At 48.2% G+C, this 22,810-nt stretch overlaps 8 protein-coding genes across 8 annotated transcripts; 4 read left to right on the forward strand and 4 right to left on the reverse strand.

Annotated features, from left to right (window-relative positions):
- Window positions 1-194: 194 nt before the first annotated feature.
- Window positions 195-1,462, forward strand: MCYG_02490 (DUF52 domain-containing protein; the record flags this gene model as incomplete). Its single annotated transcript, XM_002849510.1, has 3 exons — window positions 195-349; window positions 426-494; window positions 571-1,462. 3 exons carry the CDS (start codon window positions 195-197, stop codon window positions 1,460-1,462), a joined length of 1,116 nt encoding a protein of 371 aa, XP_002849556.1.
- Window positions 1,463-2,787: 1,325 nt separating this feature from the next.
- On the forward strand, window positions 2,788-4,240 carry MCYG_02491 (conserved hypothetical protein; the record flags this gene model as incomplete). The annotated part of the gene is made up of 3 exons (XM_002849511.1): window positions 2,788-3,296; window positions 3,329-3,762; window positions 3,828-4,240. The coding sequence occupies 3 exons, from the start codon at window positions 2,788-2,790 to the stop codon at window positions 4,238-4,240; spliced, it is 1,356 nt and encodes a 451-aa protein (XP_002849557.1).
- A 1,084-nt stretch (window positions 4,241-5,324) lies between these two features.
- MCYG_02492 (conserved hypothetical protein) lies at window positions 5,325-7,743 on the reverse strand (the record flags this gene model as incomplete). Its single annotated transcript, XM_002849512.1, has 5 exons — window positions 5,325-5,381; window positions 5,446-5,592; window positions 5,668-6,153; window positions 6,214-7,583; window positions 7,650-7,743. 5 exons carry the CDS (start codon window positions 7,741-7,743, stop codon window positions 5,325-5,327), a joined length of 2,154 nt encoding a protein of 717 aa, XP_002849558.1.
- A 422-nt stretch (window positions 7,744-8,165) lies between these two features.
- On the reverse strand, window positions 8,166-11,192 carry MCYG_02493 (U3 small nucleolar RNA-associated protein 4; the record flags this gene model as incomplete). The annotated part of the gene is made up of 3 exons (XM_002849513.1): window positions 8,166-8,458; window positions 8,533-10,080; window positions 10,142-11,192. The coding sequence occupies 3 exons, from the start codon at window positions 11,190-11,192 to the stop codon at window positions 8,166-8,168; spliced, it is 2,892 nt and encodes a 963-aa protein (XP_002849559.1).
- Window positions 11,193-15,286: 4,094 nt separating this feature from the next.
- Window positions 15,287-16,421, forward strand: MCYG_02494 (uncharacterized protein; the record flags this gene model as incomplete). The annotated part of the gene is made up of 4 exons (XM_002849514.1): window positions 15,287-15,413; window positions 16,034-16,135; window positions 16,180-16,198; window positions 16,346-16,421. 4 exons carry the CDS (start codon window positions 15,287-15,289, stop codon window positions 16,419-16,421), a joined length of 324 nt encoding a protein of 107 aa, XP_002849560.1.
- A 1,325-nt stretch (window positions 16,422-17,746) lies between these two features.
- Window positions 17,747-18,659, reverse strand: MCYG_02495 (uncharacterized protein; the record flags this gene model as incomplete). Its single annotated transcript, XM_002849515.1, has 3 exons — window positions 17,747-17,997; window positions 18,283-18,318; window positions 18,572-18,659. The coding sequence occupies 3 exons, from the start codon at window positions 18,657-18,659 to the stop codon at window positions 17,747-17,749; spliced, it is 375 nt and encodes a 124-aa protein (XP_002849561.1).
- A 464-nt stretch (window positions 18,660-19,123) lies between these two features.
- On the reverse strand, window positions 19,124-19,689 carry MCYG_02496 (uncharacterized protein; the record flags this gene model as incomplete). The annotated part of the gene is made up of 2 exons (XM_002849516.1): window positions 19,124-19,447; window positions 19,648-19,689. 2 exons carry the CDS (start codon window positions 19,687-19,689, stop codon window positions 19,124-19,126), a joined length of 366 nt encoding a protein of 121 aa, XP_002849562.1.
- A 702-nt stretch (window positions 19,690-20,391) lies between these two features.
- MCYG_02497 (G1/S-specific cyclin CLN1) lies at window positions 20,392-21,690 on the forward strand (the record flags this gene model as incomplete). The annotated part of the gene is made up of 2 exons (XM_002849517.1): window positions 20,392-20,756; window positions 20,784-21,690. 2 exons carry the CDS (start codon window positions 20,392-20,394, stop codon window positions 21,688-21,690), a joined length of 1,272 nt encoding a protein of 423 aa, XP_002849563.1.
- Between the last annotated feature and the right edge of the window lie 1,120 nt (window positions 21,691-22,810).

A 22,810-nucleotide genomic window follows, 5' to 3' on the forward strand; every position in this document is an offset into this window, starting at 1 on the left:
AAATAGGGTTTCGGCATACCGATAACCATCATGCCAAGTCGGCATACCGAGCGCGTGCCCCTCCCCCGCAGAGACCCAAATTACATAAAGGGAAAAAAAGTTTCACCTTGCTTGAACGTCTTTCTGAAGGCTACACTCAGCTATAACAACGAGGGATACAAACAGATAGAGAGAGAGTAATTGAGCAGGCAACCATGTCTGTCCGCCGCCCTTCTCACGCTGGTTCCTGGTACTCGGACGACGGAGCAACACTGCAGGCACAGATAGACAAGTGGTTGGACCTCGTGCCCAATGAGCTGGAAGGGGTAGGCAGCCTACCAGTGCCAGGTGCGAGAGTGATTATAGCTCCGTGAGTATATATATACTTTACTGAAGAGTGCAGGGCCACAGTGCATGGCAGTAGCCCTCCAGCTAACCGTCTGTAGACATGCAGGATATTCGTACTCTGGACCCTGCGCTGCGTTCGCGTACAAGTGTCTCGACCTGACAAAGGCGTAAGCCAGCAAGCTACCCCCACAGCCGCTGATGGATGGAGACCAAGAAGAGACTGATGAAAATGGCTCGAGCTAGAAAGCGCATCTTCCTCATCGGCCCATCCCATCACCACCACCTCACGACCATCGCCCTGCCGGAGCTGACGGGGTATCGAACCCCTCTCTCCTCGTCACCGCTACCCCTTGACACGAAACTGCTATCCGAACTTCGCGCCAGCACCGCATCGTCCGCAAAACGCTTCACGGCCATGTCTCCGTCCGTCGACGAGGCAGAACACAGCATGGAGCTCCACCTACCGTACATCCATCGCCTGCTGCAGCGTCTATATCCCTCAGAGCCTACGTCAGCCTATCCGCCACTGGTCCCGATGATGGTAGGCAGCACCTCTGCCGCGACGGAGCGAGCGTTTGGCTCCATCCTTAGCCCCTACCTTGCTGACGAGGAGAATGCGTTTGTCGTCTCGTCTGACTTTTGTCACTGGGGCACGCGGTTTGGATATACGTACTACACCACGCATGCACCCGGTGCGCCGTTTGACATGCCACTTACGTATCCTTCGCTGCCTGTCCCGTCAGACAGACTGACGGCAGCAAAGGCAGCGGCGGACGTAGACGCGGTGTCGTCAGGCCAGATGCTCAGGGAGAAGGACAAGTCGTACCGGGCGGCGGATGCGTGTGCTATCCACGAGAGCATCTCCGCGTGTGACATTGCGTGCATGTCCGCGATAGCCAGTGGCGACACGGACGTGTTTCTGGACGCACTGAAGAGGACGGGGAACACGGTGTGCGGGCGCCATCCGATTGGGGTGGTGATGGCAGGCATGGAGGGACTACAGCAGGAGCAGGCAGCCGAGAAGGAGGGAGTGCAGAAGGGCAGGTTCTACTTTATGAGGTACGAGCGGAGTTCCGACTGTTTCTCGGTGCGGGACAGCTCGGTGAGCTACGTCTCTGCCTTTGCTGTCCTATGAGAGAGATCATCAACCTTTACATAGTATAGATATTCACCGTTTTATCCACCCTTCCCCCCAAGTTCCCACTGATCGATCTAGACGGCGAACCCGCTGATCCATCGATCGCATCACCCTTTTCTTATTTGCATCTCTTACCCGTAGCCCTAACACGTTGGTGTTGATCCGTAGTGACGTGAAGTGGAGAGCGAACTTGTTTTGCTTGTTTCTCCGGTCCTTCTTCCTACTTATGACTTCAACCTCTCGCCTCCTTTTTCCTGGCTTTTTTTCTCTACTCGATATATAAACAGGTAAGGCTGAGTCAGCAGAAGCGTCTACATTATCCAGAAGGGGCCAAGCGTGCCAAGCCCTGGTCACGTTCACACGCCACGTAAGCTTCATGCGAGGTCTTGGCGATCGTCGTGTCCAGGCGTCGATCGAGATGGAAAGTTGCAGTAGAAGAGACGACGAGACGACGAGAAGACGACGAGAAGACTAGGAAGAAGACTACTGGTGAGGGAGCGAGGGCGATGGCGATGGAAGGATACTAGAACATCGTGCGAGGGAAGAGTGAAGGAAGAGGAAGACGTCATGGAACGCGTGGAAAAGAGAGAAAGAGACGAAGAAAGAGAGAGAAAAAAAAGTTCTTCAAGATAGTCTTACATAAGCAAGAAGAGGCTGACGACGCCGACGTCCCAAAGAGGCTTAGCGCGTCCAGGGGCCTCGTCACCTTCTGCGTATTGGCCGTACACCACGTACTGTCAGGTACCCACTCTAAGGTGCATTACGAGGCCTGTAAGATGGTATTTCGCATACGCCCTCCTCATTCTTTTTCCCGTCCGAACTTTACTGCCAGTCGTCGCCGCCATCGTCAACTTCTTTTCGACTTCAACTTCTTCTTCTTCTTCTTGTCCGTATAAACCACACGACAGAAAAGGGCGGTTCTCGCAGCCGTTGAAAGGTGGACGATTTCCAGAAGTCTTTTTGATCCAGAGTTGTTGAGGCTTGCGGGCGAAGCGTGGAACCCGCAGAGTTCAGAGGGCCAAGGGCTGTGCTTGCTGCGCATCATCTAAACATATCTTCTTCTTCCTGGGAACGAGGAACGGGCAGCGACCTCTTTGCATCCAAACCCGCGAGCAACTCTACCCTCGACGTCCATCAGACATCACCACGCTCGTTACGACGGCCTACTTAATCGACATCTGCCTTATCGACAGCCACTATATACGGACAGCGAGCCGGATCGGTCGACTGGACTCTTGGTGGGCGCTGACAGTCATTCCGGTTGACTGCCAGCCCTCACTGTTCACCTCAAAACACTCCACACCCTTCAATCCCATCTCACCATGGCAGACAGGTCTCGCATACCGTCGAGCCACGGCCACGGGAGGCCAGCGGGCGCCTCCAACACCGCCGTTGATGCCACCGAACTCGCTCGACAGTTTGAACAGTTACTCAGAACAAGACGGTTGAACACCCTGCAGGAACGCTCGAGATCACGCACGTCTTCGCCCATGCCATCATCATCGTCATCGTCACCGCACAGTCACGGTCGACCAGCCTCCTCGCAGCCGCCGTCGTACTCTACCATCCGAAGCCTGCCCATCTTCCCTACACCACCGCAGGATTCCGCCTCCCTCAAGTTCCGCAATCTCCTCCACGTCCTCTCGGTAACGCCGATGAAGTATGAGAACCCCGGCCTGCTCGATGAGGCGCTCTCACACGTCCCGCTGGACCGACTGTACGCAGAGGCAGAGGAGGAGTGTCAGATCTTGCAGGCTGAGGCGGCAAGCATGGGTGAGAACGTGAAACCGACCTGGGGCTACCAGGACTGCGTCATCAAGGCACTCCTAAGGTAAGAATCTTTTTTTTTTCTTGTTGAAACAGTCGAAACAAGCAGGTGCTTACTTGCAGTGATAGATGGTTCAAACGCTCCTTTTTCCAATTCATCAACAACCCGCCTTGCTCGAGATGTTACCGGCCAACCCTGCTACAGGGTATGACCCCTCCAACGCCCGACGAAACCGCCCGGGGAGCCACCAGAGTCGAGCTCTACGTTTGCTCAGAACCTTCCTGCGCCAGCCCTGAACGGTTTCCGCGATATTCGGATGTATGGACTCTCCTGCAGTACCGACGCGGCAGAGTAGGCGAATGGGCCAATTGCTTCAGCATGCTCTGCAGAGCGGTCGGCGGTCGAGTACGATGGGTCTGGAATTCAGAAGACCACGTATGGACCGAAGTGTACTCTGAGCATCAGAAGCGATGGATTCATGTCGATGCCTGCGAAGAGGCATGGGACAACCCCCGTCTCTACACAGAGGGTAAGCATCCCGTGCAACTGCTTCGTACCCACTTCTATCATTTTTCAGACTAACATCATCTTCAGGCTGGAACCGAAGAATGGCCTACTGTATCGCCTTTTCCATCGACGGAGCCACAGATGTCACCCGCCGCTACGTCCGTAATCCTGCCAAACATGGTCTCGATCGCTCTCGCGCTCCCGATGAGGTTTTACTTTGGATAATCCACGAGATCAGACGCATGCGTCGTGAAAACCTTTCCAAGGAAGAACGACGACGAATAATGAAAGAGGATGAGCGTGAGGAGCGCGAGCTGCGTGGATACGTGGCCCAAAGCATCGCAACAGAACTCAGTCGATTGAATCCCAACGGCACTTCGGCGCCGGTTGCCGGTGATGAAGTCAAGGTTCCTGTCTCCGCTGCTGCAACAACGACAGGGCAGAGTGGTGTTGAACGGACTGGACAACCAAGCCCTGATCAGTCGAGAAGGCATCGATGACATGTCTGCACCGCTACTTATCCCATCTCACGCCCTCACGATCAAACGACATGACATGAAGTTGTACGACGTCACTTACCTCTTTCTCCCCTAACTCATGCTTCATGCCACGACCTCCTCCTTCCTAACGGCCGACTCTACCACTCCTCTCTCACACACTAAACCACCGTGATACCAATACCGCTTTATACGTTTTCTATATTTTTCTCATCTTCCCTTTTGTCGGCATCATGATATACCAAGGCGTTCAGGTGCTCCGGTAGACGTCCTTCCACTTTCTTGGACCTTTTTTCTTTCCCTGGGCCTTATCCCTTGGCCTTTTTGTCATTATCCATCTTCTGCATCACGCGAATATCCTGGCATCCATTTTCTTCATTCTTCTTGCGTGTCTGGCTTCTGGGTTTCTGAATATGTTGGTTCTATGTGGCATGGTAAAAAAAAGGAAAAAGGACAATTGCTTTCTCGAGTATTGTTCACTTTAGCCAACTAACCAACTTCTCCTCATACATGGCCTCATCGTCCCGTCGATGTCCATTTCCTGCCTATCGAGCACCCGTTTATATCTCCTTTGTCACACTGCTACGTTACTTAATCTTCGTCGCCATTACTTGCTCGTTTCATCCGTTGCGATAATCTTTCACCCTCCTTATATATCCATCTATTCATATACATATAATCCGCTGCACAGACAGTCCTTTACCTTAATAGAAAAGTGCTTTTATCCTGTCCTTTATGCCTATCCGGCCTTCTACGGCTCTTTTTACCATGCCCTTGCCTAATGCCATCGTATTCATTCCATTCCCTTTCAACTACCATGTCACGCCTCTACTTCATTCTCCCCCCTTCTTCCTAGGATGAGTTTGCCCTTATTGATTTATTTTGCATGGCCACTTGGTTTACACCATCATGATATCTATGTATCATGATGTCTATGTACTTGTCTCTACAGCTAGCTTTATACATGGAAAATGTCTTTGCTATCATCATCATTGACAATCCTAGTTGATGTAATGTCCTATTCGTTCCCATAAATATACCCTCCAGTTCGTAATGCCACCTCAACTACAATGTCAAAAACAAAAGCCTACGTCCGTAGCTTCTCAGAAATAACACCCAACCCGGTCAATCCATTGGAAGCCTCCTATATTAAATCAAAGTCAGACAAACAGGCACTGCCACAACAGAACTATGGGGCACCAACTTACATGCGTGACATAGATACCCGTAATAGTTGAGTCTGGATGGATCTCCAACTTCTTCTTTTTCTGCTGTGTATGTGTTCCTAAAGGCAGCCTGATCTTTGGAAGCATGTTGGCATCAAACGTAAAAGTCCGCCCTCGATTCGTAGCAACCTATCCAATCCAGCGTTAGACATATACACACACTGGTAATTCCAGGAGGGGAGAGGAAAATAACAAGCCACCCACCTCAAGGGTGGTAATGCTAAAGCTAATGGGCTCATTCTTCGGAGTCCACCACTGCTTATCCTTGACTCGGAAGCCCGTCACTCTCTCGCCACCAGGTCCATCAATGTTGAATTGTATCTTGGACTGGTTCTCGTACTTTTCCTTGCCTGGAAATACAGACAAGGAGCTAACAGGCGCATTGTCACAGTCATAGTAGAAGTCTATCCAAGTCAAGATTCCCGCCAGCGTACTGACTGATATCTTCGTTAGGTACTGTAGATAGTTCCCCTGCTGGCCACCGAACATTAGCAGTATATGCGGGCGTTGGTGACTCAGGGGAGACGGCTGGACTTCGTAGTGATCTACAAAGTCGACTTCGTGCAGATGTTGGTCTTCAGACGGGATATCAGGATACCATAACGTTGCCTTGCGAGGGGACAAGCAAGGTGGGTTCTGATTGTGTATTTGCTCCTCTTCAGGGACAGAGAGAGAATTTATCCTAAATGCCTGTGGTAGAGTGTGTTAGTCTTGTGCTGCTTATTCTAGTTTTGATAATGAATCACTTACATCGAACCCTGCTTTGATATGAGATATACGTTCATTTAGACATAGGCGGAGGGTGCTGGGTAAATCATCATGGTCGCCTGCCCAGCTGGACATATGGCCATCAGCAGTAACTGCCCTGATTCCACGGATGCCCTCAGGGTCAGCGCATATGACAAATCCGGTGAGAACTCGAGAGTTTGGATTCGATCCCTGCTGGCCAATATCAAGAATGTCTTCGTAATTAGGGCGGATGTAGCCTAGCCTAACCTCCTTCTGGTCTGGAGTTCTGATCCTTATACCAGAGATGTATGTGTTCTTATTGAAGCAAACTAGAGACATAGCAATCTGTGATATTTGGGCAGGGACACGAATGGCATACTCCTTGAGAATACTTGGAGGGGGGTGCGGAGCAACATATGCGAAGAATCCTCTCACACTATCTACCCTGGCTGGCTCCATGGGTTTGGCCGCTGTTGTCCGCCAGAGAACATGGTTGTGTTCTTCCATAGCATCTGCATCTCCGTTATCCAACGTGGGCTGTGAGACAAGTAGCTCCGCAAGGGATCTGTTGCATTCCCATATTCTTCGTCGATTCCGTATAGCTTCAAAGTGCTTCAGAGCTGGGTCTGTTTTCTCATATAAAACTTTCCAATCATAGTGAATAGCAGCAGTTCCAGGTTGGGCAATATCTAGCCCAGGTTTTAAGGCCTCAAAGATAAACCCTCTCTCAAAACATGGTAGGAATCGGGACCGCCAGAAATATTGCGAAAGTGGCATGCTAGCAAAGGACCTCGAAGCCATTCGTAGGCTGGCTACATCACGCCGGCCGAGCAAACACTGTATATCTTCCCGTATTTCAAATGGTAGTGAGTAGAACCTGTCACAGTCAATCTTCTCGGAGACGGGACTGCATTTAACCACCATTTCTTTGCCTCTCTCTCCTCCTGCTTCTTGGAGAGCGGCGTGCAATTCAGGGATATCCAGGGGATCTCGAAGAAAAAATGATTGCTGGTACGTTGACCGATAATAGTTGACTAGCTCCATATCGGAGCAGTTGCTCCCATAGCCATGACCCCAGGTAAGCAGGCCGTACTCCTGAGAAGGGAACGAAAGACAGATATCATATAACCGGGATATCGATATTTCATGGGGGTAAACAAGAGCCTTCAGGATTCCCCAGCAAGAGTCATGGAATACAAAACCTGGGAGTGGATGGTCTGCTGACGTTCTCCCCTGAGAAGGAAACTCATCGGATTCCGTTTCTTCATTATATATATCATTTTCATATCGCTCGTAGGGGTTTGATGGAGCACGAAGTAGCCTTTTTCCATGTATAAACCTCGCTACCCCGGTCAGTAATGGCCCTCTATCATCACCTGGAATAACCCGGACTATACGGGGTATGTTAGCATCGTCAAGGAGCACTAAAGTAAGCATTCAGGGTATCCTTATCTTACCTGCTCGATACTGGCCCCGCCATTCATTACGGCGAGTGCGGTTATGGATTAATGTGCCGCAGATGATACAGTAAGGAGCTCCGGCAGAAGACATCGCTAACCTACATCAAGTTGATGAAATATATCGAAACACGAGAATGGTAGATAACGAAAGTTCTTGAGAAGGTCAGTGTCTAGAGAAACGAGTAACCATATTGCTTCTGAAGAATCCACGAACTGCTTCTGTCGGTTTATATAGTATAATGTTGGGCTGCGCCGTAATGTTGGCGCCTAGGACGCACCCAGGCAGAAGCAATAGTGAGCTGTGGGAACTTGTGCAATATAGCCCAATGGCAGCCATATGCTGTACAGGGCCTGAAACAGTGAACTATGCAGGCTTGTTCATCGGCGCTGTACTATCTTCCGCGCTTCTGTTGTTGCCTCACTGTTGCCTTGGCGCCAGACCAAGGACGATTTTGAATAGAAAGCGTTGGTTGCCCAGCAAAATATCCAAGTTTCGATTGAAATACATAGAATCTATTCATAGTCTCGTATATATCTGCCTGGAAGCTCGACATCCCATATCGGCCTTTCCACTACCACAACCTCCAGGGGTACCGAGCTTGTGTCCTCCGCCTCTGATAGCTCTGTGCTCTCCGTCGATGGAGAATTGTGACTTAAAGGTACAATTCCTAGTATATCGCGGTATTTGAAGATAGACCACCATTGGCGTTGGCGTTGGGATTCTGGGTTATGATCAGATTCTGGCTCTGGCGTAGATAGCTTTGCTATCTGGTTCTCATCCTTTACGCCGTTTGGTATATGATCCCCTAAATGCACATAGGTATTAGTATAGATAAAGACAGGATGCAAGAAATAGCTTGAATCTGGAAAGAGTTCTTACCGTTTGGAGTCTGTTCATTACCACTGGGGAATTGTTGTCTTCGGAGTGACGCGAGTGTCGCTTCGTTGGCGAGAGTCAGCTCATCAACTTCATCATCCCAATCATCTCCGTCTCCGGGTTTCGCGTTTCCATATTTTTTCTCCTCAAGGGACAACAGCTGCGCGTCAGTCCCGTTTGCTCCTACAACTTTCTTGACAGTTCCTCCAAAGCCGACACTCGCTTCTCCGAGTATCATTTTGTCTCCTGCGCCAGTATTTATCTTCTTCTTCTTCCTATCACATCCATTACTCTGTTCTTCATAATCCAGGCGCTTTCTTTTGTGTGGCGACGGGTGTATACGCTGTGCCTCCCCACTAGGATAATCTTGAGACAGATCAAACATCCACAGCCAAGCTGGACCATGCAACCAAAGGCGATTTCGGCCGCCTGCAACGTCCCATATGGCGCCCATGGCTCTATCTTTAATAATGGTGAATTCTGCAGGCATACATGCTTTCGGGTTCCTCCTAGACCAATCTGACAGATTCCCTTGCAGTACATTGAATTCGGTTAAATGATGCTCAGCAGTCAGCACCATCAACCGGTCATCTGGAGTACTGGACTCCGATGAATTGACGGCGTCACTGAGAGATGACTGTTTATTTCCCAAAGTAGAAGAAGTTGGGACGGCAGGGCGGAATGACATCAATAGCACACTAGAGTTTAAGCGAGGGAGGTTGGCTCCAAGAGGTGCGTGCTTCCAGCGCTCCCCTGCCAACGAACTGCCCTCATCGTCTGAATCTGAATCTGAATCCGAATCCGAATCTTTGTCTGAGGGAGATGCTTCCACATTCTCAGTATCCTTTATTGGGGCTGAGGTGGCCTTGTTGTCTTGAAGGAGCCAAACATCCACAAATCCTGCGAGATCACCGCAAGCAAAGATCTGACTGTCCCCTGAAAATGAAATGCAACGCACAGTTCTCTCATATGGGCCTAATGTGCCATGAAGAGGTTTGTCGGCGCGTGCCTGCCTCGGTAAGCGGGGCATTCTCTGTAATTTCGGTAAGAGCTGAAGACTCTCTTCAGATTCCCGATCCCGGGTAATTTTTGCCATATATATATCGTTGCTGGGTCGGACTATACATAACCAGTTGCAATCGGGGGATATGGCAACATTCTTTGCGCCCTGCGCCGCCAGTTGGGGAGGGAGGTCTACTTTATGAACCCGTAGACTCGGCAAACCGTCCACTTCATCGGGTGTCAAAGTAAACACCCTAACCTCCGAAATGGTAGCGGCGACGAGTATTGTCCCATCTCGTGATAGGGCTGCAGAGGTTAGGTGTTCGTCGCCTTGGAATAGAACCTTCCCTACAAGTTTATGCTGTTCTGTGTCGGATCTAAAAGAGCCTGCAACACGCCAAATGTTGACCTCGCGATCCCACCAGCTCATTAGAAGACGAGAGGTACCCGATGAAGCGAGTTGAGGGACCTGTGGTAGATTGGGTAGCTTTCGATGGTGTTCCTTTCCAAATTCTTTCAGTGGAAGAACGACAGGGGTCGTATCAAGGCCTATATCAGCGTGTTAGCACTTGATTCCATATCTTCACTTGATAAAAATGAGTGTATATACCTCCAGACACAACAATGCTCATGTTAGTAGTCTCAAAAACAGCAAGAGCTTTGACATCATGTGTATGATATCGTCGATGCATTACTTCTGCCCATCTCCGTGTCTTCATGTGTTTCTCACGGCGTTTCAATCTATAAACAACAGTCCGTTGGTCTGCTCCTCCACTGACAATGGATTCTCCATCTGCACTAACAGCGACATCCAACACGTCTGCTTGGTGTCCTTGCAGTCTTTGAACCAGTGAATAATTCTTTGCGTCATAGACCCGAACTTCGCCGGCCGAGTCGCCAGATACAATAGAGCCATCTGGTAAACACTTGACAGACCAGACAAGTAGTTCCTTTGTGTCTTTCGCTTGGCCCTTGCCCAGAGAAACTGTTCGTAGCAGATTCCCGTTCCGTATATCAAATACTCGAATAGAACTATCAGCATAACCAGCAACGACGGTATGGCGATTCTGGAATGTAATACTGAGAACCCTCGCACGCTTCGTCGACGACCTTATGGTTTTCAAATATGTCAAATCCCCATCCTCGGTGGATAGTATCACGATTGTACCATCAGCACACCCAACTGCCAAATGTTGTCCAGTATACCCCTCCTCCGCTGGAGCAGCGGGTTTTCCGTCCTTCTTACGCCGTGGTCTCCATCGAGGTTGGGCGGCTAGACACCAGATCTCCCCATAGTTTCCACTCGAATGTCTTGCTGGTCGCCCTGACGCCAAATCCCATTCCGTCACGACACTAGAATATCCAATGCTGAAAAGTCTCAGCTTTCCCGCTACCTCCTTGCCATCAATAGTTTCGCTTGGGTCGAGTGTCCATGCTAACCCTTCGATGCTGCGATCTTTTCCTCCACGAAGGATTGATTCCTGGAACCAGACACCGCGTAGGGGATTCCAGATCTCGATATCACCGTTTGCCCGCCCGATAGCAAGTCTTAGAGTTGGAAAACCGCGTCCTTGGATTTCGTTTGAGGGAGGATGTGAAAAGGCCAGCGCATTAATCGTTTGAGGATTGTATGGCACAAATCGACATCTATGGATATCCATGGTGTTTTGAAGCTGTCTGCTGTGTCAAAATTGCAAATATAGCGGGCAATTATGCTACACAAGAAATGCTGCTATTAGACAAACAGCTCCTTCAGTCCCTTCTTCTATATCCATCCATTGCGACTTTGCTTCTCAAAATGCTTTGATCTCGCTTTAACAAAAGCTTTGCTTCAAAAAAAAATTATTATTATTTTCTTTTGCGCTTCTGCTCCAAAGGCAATTTTTCTCGAAGTTCTCTTGTCACGTGACAATATTTTCCGGGTAAACTTTCTATTTACGGAATATCTCCGAGGCATAAAAAAACTACCCAAGACATCACGAATATTTTATATGTTAGATAGCAACTCCATTATATATGACAGTGGGGTTAATGGGGTATATTAACCAGTGAATTGCATCTAGACGGGTGACTGTGGGCTTTATATTCATAGAATACTGGTATTAATTTCTAATATCGAGCACAGAACACTATATAACCTCAGAGGAAGAGCTACAAATAACCACCTTCACTTTGTCTCTAGCTCTAGCGGAAAGAGCTGGTATTGCAAACCATTGGTATCATGTAAGTGGTTATTAATATTCAAGCAATTTCCTTCACAAAACAAAGGCAGTTTGTGTTCTGTACTGTATTCCAAACCCCCGCACAACACAGCCGGTAGAAGCCTACCTATGCTCTCGTCGATACGCGGGGTCAGTTTCATATATCGGGCCGTCATCAACCGGCAAGAGGAAGAATTGATCACATATTGAAACGCCCGGTTGGCATTCCTGTGCCCAGCAAACATCCTGTTGGATCAAATAAGCAGAATGGTGGTGCAGGCTCCTATCAGGGTCGTACCAACTGCCCGGTTGTGTCATGTTGACAAGAATATACGAGAAAAGTTTGGAGCCAGCCTGCGTCTGCTACCTCCCTAGAGAAACACAAACAGTCGCATACGCAGCCTAAGGCTAGGGCAACAGATTCAAGAGTACAGAAAAGGGGTTCTTGACATGCCTCTTCGGCCACCGGTCGGCGGTGAGGTGAAGTTCGCGCATCGCCTGCATGTTGATCTAGCAAACAACCGGCTTAAGCGAGTGAATGAGGCCACAGGCAGAAAGATGAGCAGGTGCCGGATGTCTCAGGGACTGGTACTATTTGTTCCTTTTGGGACGTCAGCGCCGTACATTGGAACATGTGCCGGCGCCTATGGTCAATAGGCGATGATCAAATACTTTGACCGTATATCAGAAGGTACGGTGTCATTCCCGTCTGGAGTTCCCTTTGGTGCGGAATGGGGTAACCTTCCACGGCAGAAGCGAAGATGTAAACGAAGACATCGGGAGAAAAAAAAAAGCACGTATATCGAAGAAGAAAGTAGTTTGCTACTCCTATGCCCTCTTCATGGAATGTACAATAGTCAGTATACCATGTCAAACTTCTCACGGAGGACAGCAGGTGAAATCCTGCAGGAGAAAAGGAAACATGGGCAAATATACAGAAGCGAGATCGTACCGCCGAGATATACACATTGACAGTGCAACTTCGCCATTTAGCTTAATATATGCGATGTTTCACCGTCCAGGCAGCTAGGACACAATACCGTATGAAAAATTGCAAGCTTATATGGGGTAAGTTGTGCTTTGATTGCAATATTTACCTGCAACCAAGGCAGTATGCTTAATTACCTGCGAACATGGTTCAAGGGCGATTTTTTACGTTGCCTCGCCCCTTTTCCTTCACCGCATTGTACCAGTCAATATGATATGATCGGATTACGTTTATACCAACTTGAAAGATGCAAGGCAGCAAGCCGATAATTCAACGATGCATATACTGTATGTAAGTGATGATGTTGTCACTCCTGAGAGCTCACTTCTGTTCACTTGGACGGAGAAAATTTTGCCATCCTACCTGTCTGTTCAGCCCTATATCACGAGAGATTATATGTCGATCTTGTGGCAGACCAGTCACTTAGGTGCGAATTATTGAAAAAGCGATAGGGCAGGACAGGACAATGGTCGATTTTTTCAGCTCTTGGTCCTGCATGTCCCACGGCCTACCTTGGACGGAGTGAAGGAAATAGTTTGAGCAAGCGTGGGAGCTAGTTTTGGGTAGCGGGTTGCGGGCTGACATCAGCCCCTTAATTAAGTGTAGTCGGTGCTGCCACGTCAGAGACAAGAGAGCAACACACAGCAGAGGATTCAATGCAGGAGCTTCAGGGATACGAAAGCCATAACTTACAGAAGGACATATTTAAGAGTTTAGCTCGCGAGATAAAAGAGTAGCAATTGTTTGATCGATGTATTGGTTGATAGGGCGGTAGGTTGCAGGCAAGTTCCCGGGGCCTCGGGGCCTGCATGCTTATTCAGAAGCAATAGTTGCATAATAGTTGGTTGTTGGAAGCTCTCCTTTGGATACGGTCGGCCTGGATTCAATTGTTGGAAGGGATGGAAATCACCGAAATATTATAACTGATTTTGGTCAGCGTCACAAGGCGACTTGCAGCTCTGCTATTGCATCGGAGAACAAGGAAAAAATGATTAGATGTCTTTGTAACCGTACACAGTATGGTCGCTTTCAACCGACAGTAGCCTTGCTTACCGGTTGACGCCCTTTTTTGTACTTCTTTTTTTTTCTCTTCTCTTCGTGGTGGTGCAACATAACGGGGCTGGGCTGGCTGGCTGGCTGGCTGGTGTGAAGTTATTATTCCTCGTTCGTTCGTATGGAGCAACGGAGAAGGGTGAGTTCGGTGTTTTTGGTATTGAGTGACAATACACCATATAAATGTTGGATACAAGACTAGCGTTCCCTTTCAGGCAAGGCGCGACTTCGCGCTTAAAGGCAGGTCCGCGACTCCAACCAATCAAGACGCGTTCCAGCACGTGGAGCCTGAAGGTCCACTTATCTAGATTGGGAAGATTTCGCGTTTAATTGGGTTTTAGGTTTATCAAGTGGGTCTACCTCGGGTGTGCCTATTGGAAATCCTATATCTTTATGGTTGCTTGCTCCGATGCTAGGGCAGGACAGCATGGGCAGGGCTGTTCCTACGCCGGAACTCGTCACATTTATTTCTTGTCTTGAGTGAATTCGTGCATACATAGCACACAGTAGCGTAAATGGTAAGGTTTTCTCCCTTTTTTCAACCTAGATAAAACTGTAATCATTGTTCCAGTACTCTGGTGCAAACGCACGTCAGCGCTGAAAGACGAGAGCTTAAAAAAGTTTAATTGGCGAGCGGCTTTGATACTGACGTCTGCAAGCGGGAAGGCCAACTCATTTGTGGTTATACAGGCTGGTTGAAGATGCCTTGTCAGGGCCACAAGGCAGCTTCTCGCTATGTATTACTGCTCCCTGCGCCGCGTACTGCCAATCCCAGCCTCGGAGGCGACGCAGCCCCCTGCATGCAATGCTGACAACTCTAAGATCTTATGGACTATTATTGGCCGAAGTAGCGCTAGTGCGGGCGCTTAACAAATGTATACATCGGGAAATATGTTTTTCCGGTTCGTATTAACGTAAGGTACGACGGTTATATAACCAAGATACCCGTTGAAAATAACGGTCAATACTGCGTACTCCATACAATGTCTTTCTCAAGGAAAAAGCGATCGAATAATGACATACGGAGTACTCCGTATGAAGGATGGAGCACTTTACCTGGGAAACAGAGTGACAAAGACTCAAACTCCAACAGAGGAAGCCGCCTGCGGATAAATATAGAACGGAAAAAAAAAAACGTGGCATGGGCAAATCTCCCTTTTTCCCTTTCCCTTCTCTTACTCCAATGTCCAGCCGCGAGCCAGTTATCAAAAAAGGCCAGTGATCGTATGAGCGAAGGTGACGCTGGTCTCATTCGGGGGTTGGTTGCAACATGGATACGGCAGGGTAAAGGAATGCGATAATATGGGGCCTGCAGATGCAAATAGTGGTTATTAATAGGGTCATATCCTTGAAGCGGTTTGAAATACCGCGGTGGATGAGACACATCTTGCCTTGATGCAGCCTTCTACAGAATTTAAAAAAGAGATGAAGTCTAAATTAATTCATGGCAGGTTAAGGCGATGGCAAGAAGACGACAGAGTATATAAATAACAGATGAAGCATCTGATGCACTATGTACGGTGCTGTTTTCAGGCCCAACCCCGAAGAGCGACGAGCCTTTCGTCGCTGCGGAGGGCTAAGCCTGGAAAATATCCTGAAGGGAGCACAAACGGATGATATATCGGAAAGACAATTTGAGGGTTTCTTTGCTATCGGTTTCATGGGGAGAAGAAGAGGGAAAGGGGAATGAAAAATACTGGGTCTTGTTGGAATGAAATCCACCGAGCTTACTTTTTTATCAACTGTTTGTTTCCACCTTTTGCCCCATCCCCAAGAGGTTAGTTATGGTATTTCACGCTGCTCACACGAGCGGCGAGCTTTGTTTCGCGTACCCCCTGCCGTCACGGCAATGATTGGAGGTACACTCTGAGTGCAGTCTTTGGCTTTCGTTACGTGCTGCGATGTTTTTAATCCATCCCGAAGTTTGTGCATGGATGGGCGCAGTTGTGACTGGATTCCTTTGTATCGGGTTCGTGAGATCAGGATGGGTTGAATTCGATCGAGATCTACGGCGGGATTTGATTTATATATGCACTTGACTTATTCACTCCGTATCTCCATACATTTACTCCGCAGTGAACAGTGAACTTGGTCGAGAGAGATGTTGGCTGCATTCCTTGGATTGTGGTCAAGGATGCGATCGGGTTCCAAGGGTAAACCTCGCTGTCGCGTGTCCTGTAAAGCGTCATCGTATCGGATACTGCGTTGATCGCAGCCCAAGGGAGTTAAAATAGCCATCCCTCGGTAAAATCTAAGGTAGAAAATGCGGCTGGAAGTCGGAGAAGAGGCAAGCCATCTGATGCATCTGATCTGGGGAAACGACGGCCAACAGGTGATGATCTCGAGATCGTTCATCAAACATGTATAAACATATTTCCTGAGCTAATTGTTTAACCAAATAACTAGCTGGCTGGTACATCAGAAGGTGTGTGTGGGTAGCACCGCGCTGACTGAAACGCGATTTCCGGTAAGCAGCTTGGGGGTTAAAGGCAGGCTCTGAAGCGATAAACGTTTCATTCAGATGCATCCTTTACTTTTTTTTTGGCCCATCTGTATACTATGTATTGACTAGGCGCGTGCGTGCCATGGTCGCGAAAGGGTCCATGTCAACTCGATTCACTGGTCAACGATGCTCGTTCGTCGATTAATTGCTCTGTTCCAAGGCAGGCAGTTGGATGAAATAAATAAGCTTTTGATCGGGGCAAGGCCAATAGGTTGGTTGTATTAATTGTTGGTTTTTCATTCATTGGCTCCCGGCCACTCGTGGCCGTAAGTCTGGCTGCATCCCATACAAGAATGTTCGGCGCAATCGAGCCGCAGCCATAGAACGGTATACGTATCTATTGTTATGAAATAAGAGGGTGTTTCACAGGTCCTTGGACCATGGTCAATGGGCTCCTGGAATCAGGGAACACTGCACTCCATACGCCGATCTGCCGGTTATGCGGCGACAATGCCATCAAAGAGCAAAAAACAACTACTCCGTACTATAAAGTAAAATAATAGTAAGACGGGGTAATGGTTCATTTTAAGGTACAATACCGCATCGTAAGATTGTTTGTTGATTTGATATCGAACTGGTGTAACTGCTAGGGATCCGGACGACTATTCAGGGAGAAACCTGATTCGGAACAGCAGGTCCGACGCTGCCTCAGGTCATCAGGTACGATATCCAGTTCAGGAGAGAGAAATAGATTGGAGTATGGAGGAATTAGTTATAGATAAGATCGAGCTGCGCCATTGCCCCTTCGTGTTGGCGATGAACCAAAATGCCTAGATATGGACGGTGATTGGTAGATCGAGAACCACCGCGATCAAGCAACGCATGTAATATCGTGTCGCAATCATTTTCATCTTGAACTCCCATCCAATAGCCGGCCTTTCTCTTGTATATTTACTATGCACGTAAACGAACTGTTGATATTCGCATACCCCGCGTTGTCAGTTTCGCCTTATGGGAGGATCAGAAGTAGCCACTTTGCCATATGTTTTTGTTCTCCAGCAAGGACGTCATCGATCATAAGGGGCCCCCCTCTGATCCTCCACTTCTGGGTGGTCTCTCTTCCCAAAAGATTTCGGGGGGAGGGATTCCCGGCCAGTTTCGTCAAGTCAGGTCGATGAGCAAAAGGGTCTCGGCCCCAGAATGATGGACGATCAAGAGCAGGAAGCAAACTTGGAAAGCGGGGAAGGGAAGGGAGAAGAAAGAGCCATGTAAGTGGCAAAAGCAACGCCGGGGATGAACGCGGCTCCTTCATGGCTGGCTGGCTGAGAAGGAGTCAGGACAACCTGGCAGGTGGGAGTGGATGTACGGAGTATACGTATACATACAGATATATATGTTGGTCCTATATTCTAATAAATCTGGCTCAGCGAAGTTGGAACTGCGTTATGACCTTTATTTTGCATTATTCCTGCTCTTCTCGACGTCTCAGGGGCGACTATACAAGCCACCGATAATCCTCTGTTCCTTGTTCTAGAGCAAGTCGGCTGAGAAGAGACCGTACATGGCTAGTTGCCATAGTACGAGAGAGAGCACGGAGATGTTGAAAAGCGACTTCGTACACGGTATCGACGGGACGACAGCACATCCCTGGAACGCCATCAGTCTTCTGCTTCGTATAGGGAGGAAGCACACCCTCTCCCTGGCTGAGGACTGAGCCGCATCATATGTCTGCACATTATCGCCTTGCCAGTTGGCAGGCCTCTTGTCAATCTCCGTCCTGTCTGGAGATTCACGGTGGAGACTGTCAAAAGGTCAAAGGGCTGAGACTTGGATTGCTTCTTTCGTGAGCGCCGTTTCATTAACGATCCCAAGTAGCCTTCTACTCTCTCTCTGGTTGGAAAGGGGATGATGATACAAGCCCGGCCGGAGAAAAAAAAAGAAAAAGGAAGGTCTCGTTTCTTGGTAATAATATTTTATGTAAATCATAGGTAAGGTAATAAAAAAAAGCCAGTGTATATGGTAATACCATTACAGAATGACAGTACCAGACGCCGTATATTACATACCATACAATACCGATATCTCAAGTAAAACAACGACGTCTACGGTTATAATATGTTTCTTAGATAGATAATATAGAAGAAGGAGAAGAAAGACATAGATACAGGGCAGAGATAGGCCCATCATCGACGGACTCACCAAAGGGCTGCCTGCTTCCGTGTCGTACGCACAAAGGGAGAGTCAACGGTAACGTCTCAGGTATTACGCCCCCCTTAAGGCATCTTCCCTCTTCTTCTCCTACTTCTTGTCTGCCAAAAAAAAAAAAAGGTGCATGGTAATATAATACTTACTTACAACCCCAAGGGCCCTTGTCTTGTCCAATCAGTCGCGCCCTCCGCTTGCTGGGCAAAACCCGCCTAGTAAAAGGCCCTGCAATCCGCATTTCGAGAGCCTTACTTGGACCAAAACCTCCCAGGCCATCCTTCTCTTCTTCTTCATCCCCCTTCTCCCTCTCCTTCTCTCTCTTTTTCTTCCTACACTCCCCCCAGGAGAGACAACTCCTTTATCTCTCTCTTCTCCCCCCCTCTCTCTCCTTCATTCTTCTTCTCTTTTTTTCTCTCTCTTCCTCGTTCTCGCAGCTCCGGATCCGCTTGGGGGGCTTGTATCGACGCTGGCTTCACATCTGCAAAAATAGGGAGTGGAATAAATAAGAAAAAAAAATTTATACAACGCTTCAAAGTGGAACTGGAGCTATTACTCGTTTCCCACCTGCCCTTGCTAAAGAGATTGAAGAGTGAAGTCAAGCTTGATCTTCTCTCTTTTTTTTTTTCTTTCGGGCTCCCCTCGCTTCGAACGAAAAAAAAAAACTAACTTGTAAAGCCTCCCTTTCTCTCTCCATCCTTCTTGTCACGAATTCACGAAGTCCAAGCCCTCAATTCTGACATAGCTGTTTCGTTTTCTCTTCCAGAACAGCTCGTCCTCCTCGAACACCCTGTCGAGCTGCGTGTGTCTGGTTGGAATAATCGGAAGTACCGTTGACGTTGCGTGAGGACACCTTTTTTCCCCTTCCATTTTTTTCCTCCCTTCTGTTCCCTTGATGCTGGTTCGAGAGACACGCTCTATCATCGTCGATATACGGCATTGAACAAGGCCGTCAAGCTTCATTTTGTCAGCCAATATACTATTCACCCCTTCACTGCCTTCGTCCTGAGCGTTGCATTCAATATCTTCCTGCAGTCACCCGTCAGTCACTACAATCCCCTTTATCCGGCCTATACATCGAAAATCTAGTACTGGCCATTGAGATTATACTCAATTGGCCTTACTTCGAATTGCTGGTTAAACAGGGACACAGTTTTATTTTCTTCACCCCCTGAGTACCTGGCTCACCAGAAACCCCCCGTTGAACTTTCGGCAAGGGCACGACCAACCATCCTCTGGCCCTTTTCGTCCCGTTTCTCTGCAGCTTGCATATTTCAACTTTACTTTGCCCCCGGAAAATCATTTTACTCCAAGACGTTACACAATCATATATGTTTTTTTTTTTTGGATTCACTTGAAAAGGCTAACATTCGAACTCTTTTTTAGGATCCTTCCGTCAAGCAAATATTCCTCCCTACGACTATAATCTAGTCGTATCGGAGCATTCTTGGTGTTGAAAAGTGGAGGCGTTAGCTCGTTATTCACTATCAACACCTTTCACCCTCTGAAGCAAGACGTCGCTTCTTCTTCACCTTGCTGTCGACTTAGATGCTGTGAGGTTCATTCGGATAGGGTTGTCATATACCCAGCAATACAACGCCAAACTGGGTACATACATCCCCTTTTCTATCATAAGAATACAATATATGGCAAGCTTTACGGATAAGAAAAACGGACCAGGCTAACCTCAAGTAGCGCTTGTTGAAACTTCATATTTCGGTCTCCGACCGTTTCCAACGGCACAGATTATTGTCTGTGCCTGACTCTCTTTAATATTCCCAACTAATACTTTACGCTCCTTAATTGCATTTGCCCAACGACTGTCTCTCTCTTGAACTCCCCCGTCGTAACTCCATAGTTTGTCAGAGCTTGAACAAGACTGCACCACTCATTCATTTCCCGAAGCCACGCCGAGCGTCTTCGATCTTCAGCTCCCACCTCGTGCTCTTTTTCGAACTCCAACACCACCCAGCATGGCGTACCAACGATGTCAGACCACCACCTTCCAGCCCTGCGATAGTTTCTTCGTCGAAACCTATGACCAGGAATATGCACAGCCACAGCAGCCACAACAATCACACCCCCAGCTGGGGCCGAAGGAACAGGCTAAGCTTCTGGCAAGGGAACGTCAGTACGCAATGGCGGACCAGATGTCACGGATTGCCACGGACGAGTATCAGGAAGACATTCTGTCACACATGCACATGATGGACAATGCCACTCAGCCTGACGTCGATTCAATAGACATTCAGACTGAGATCCAGTGGTTCATGCGGCCGTATCTACTCGACTTCCTCATCGAAGCCCATGCTGCATTCCAATTGCTACCTGCCACCTTGTTTCTGACGGTTAATTTGCTCGATAGATACTGCTCGAAACGAGTTGTCTATAAGAGACACTATCAATTGGTCGGATGTGCGGCTCTGCTCATTGCTGCCAAGTATGGCGATAAGAAGGATCGTGTGCCAACAATCAAGGAGCTCAAGTCCATGTGCTGTTCGCTGTACGATGACGATATGTTCGTTCAGATGGAATGGCATGTCCTGCAAACACTCGGCTGGTCCATTGGTCACCCAACCGTCGACAGCTTCCTTCAGAACGCCGTTGTCGACACGCCTTACGATCCAGAGGTCGAACATCTCGCCTTGTACATTGCTGAGATATCTCTCTTCCACCGGGACTTTGTCTCCAAACTGTCGTCTGATATTGCCAGAGCTTCACTTGCTCTGTCTCGCTGCATACTAAACAGACCACAGGCCCCTCAGTCAGACTGGGCGGCTAACTACGACTCACTAACCCTAGTCAGCTTATCCCAGTACCTGCAGAAGCCGTCACATGTCCTGGCCAGAAAGTACTCATCGGCTCATTACTCGCGTGCATCGAAGCTTCTTGAACAATTCCTTGCTCGCCAGGAGTCTAACAACAAGCCATACAACCCACCAACCCCTCCAATCGACCGTATGTGTGAATCCAAGGCACCATACGAGGGTGAGGCAGGATTGGCCACTCCACAAAAGGCACAGTACTCGACCGTATCACATGGATACATCACCCCACCCATCACGCCGGAGAATGATGCATTTGGTGTCTCGGGAAACCCAAATATAGCAAAGGATGGAGGCACGATGTTATACAACTGCCCGCCGTCACCTACACCCGCGCCAACCATGCAGTATACAACTCAGCATTATGAAATGACCGATGCAGCCGCCTACTCGCATCACCGTCTCTTCCCACAACCACCGACACAAACCTTCAATCCTGTGTTTTGAACCAAACACTACCTCACTCCCGGTTCAGCCTAGCTTGACCAGGCTACCCAATTATTTCCGTGGCTTCTTACTCAAACCATCGAGTAGCTCGAGCAGGAAATAATATACCCCCTTTTGCCGACAGGTCGAAAATCTTATTTTCTTATCCTCTCGGCACCTTGGAACAAAGGTTGACGGTGAATTAAAGATGCAAGCTTACAAAGTCTTGTCACTGCCACTTCACGCCAGATAAAGCAATGGTCGAAATCGGGGCTTGTTCAGCCACCCCGCACAAACAACCATCTTCCCTCCAAATCAGATCTCGTGTTTACTTTAGCTTTTATTCCCAATTTAAAAAAAGGGCCGCTTGTAGGGCTCCATTTTTTTCCTTCCCATTTCCTATGTTTTGCATCTCATAAGTCCATCATCATTATTATTTTATTGCTTTTATTCCTAGCATTGCAAGCGTGATTCATCTGAATGTTCTTTTCGAAATCAGCTGTTTCCAGTTCTTGTACCATCTCACTCTCCCTTGCGAGCTATTTTTTTTTTCTGCTTTGCAAGTTCTCCAATATTTGTTTGAAGCGTTCCGCATCTCTGTCTCCCCTTTTACAGCCAAACACTCAGCACGGAACACCCGGCTCGGCTCATCCTCTCTTTTTTTCTTTGACTCTTTGCATAAAACCCTGTGTGAGTAAATGTGGGCTCTATTGCTTTCCTCCTTTTTCCTTTCCTTTCTTTTTTCCCTCTTGTCTTTGTTGCCTCCTTAATACTGTTTTTGAATACCCCTATATACCCCTATTCTCGACACATTTATGTTCCGCATCCTGTCTTGCTCAAGGATGTCTCGACGGCAGGAACAAAGTGGTGAAGAGGTCTATTCCGAAAAAACCGAAGAAAACAGAAAAAAAAAGAAGCAGAATATGGATAAGGGGCCGAGGAGAGTTTTCAAACGGACTACCACCTAATAACCGTGAAAACACAGGGGACGAGAGTGAGATTTGAGATCCTGAAGCGAGAGCAAGTTGAGCCGTTTGTTGTACCAATTGAACGAATCGAAGGGACAAAAAAAGAAGGCCTCTTCGCCCAAAAAAAAAGCACCCTGTTTTTATATTTTATTATTCCCTCCTCCAAAGTGTAC

Source organism: Microsporum canis, genomic scaffold, assembly GCF_000151145.1.
Source record: "Microsporum canis CBS 113480 supercont1.2 genomic scaffold, whole genome shotgun sequence".
Classification (NCBI taxonomy): Eukaryota; Fungi; Ascomycota; class Eurotiomycetes; order Onygenales; family Arthrodermataceae; genus Microsporum; species Microsporum canis.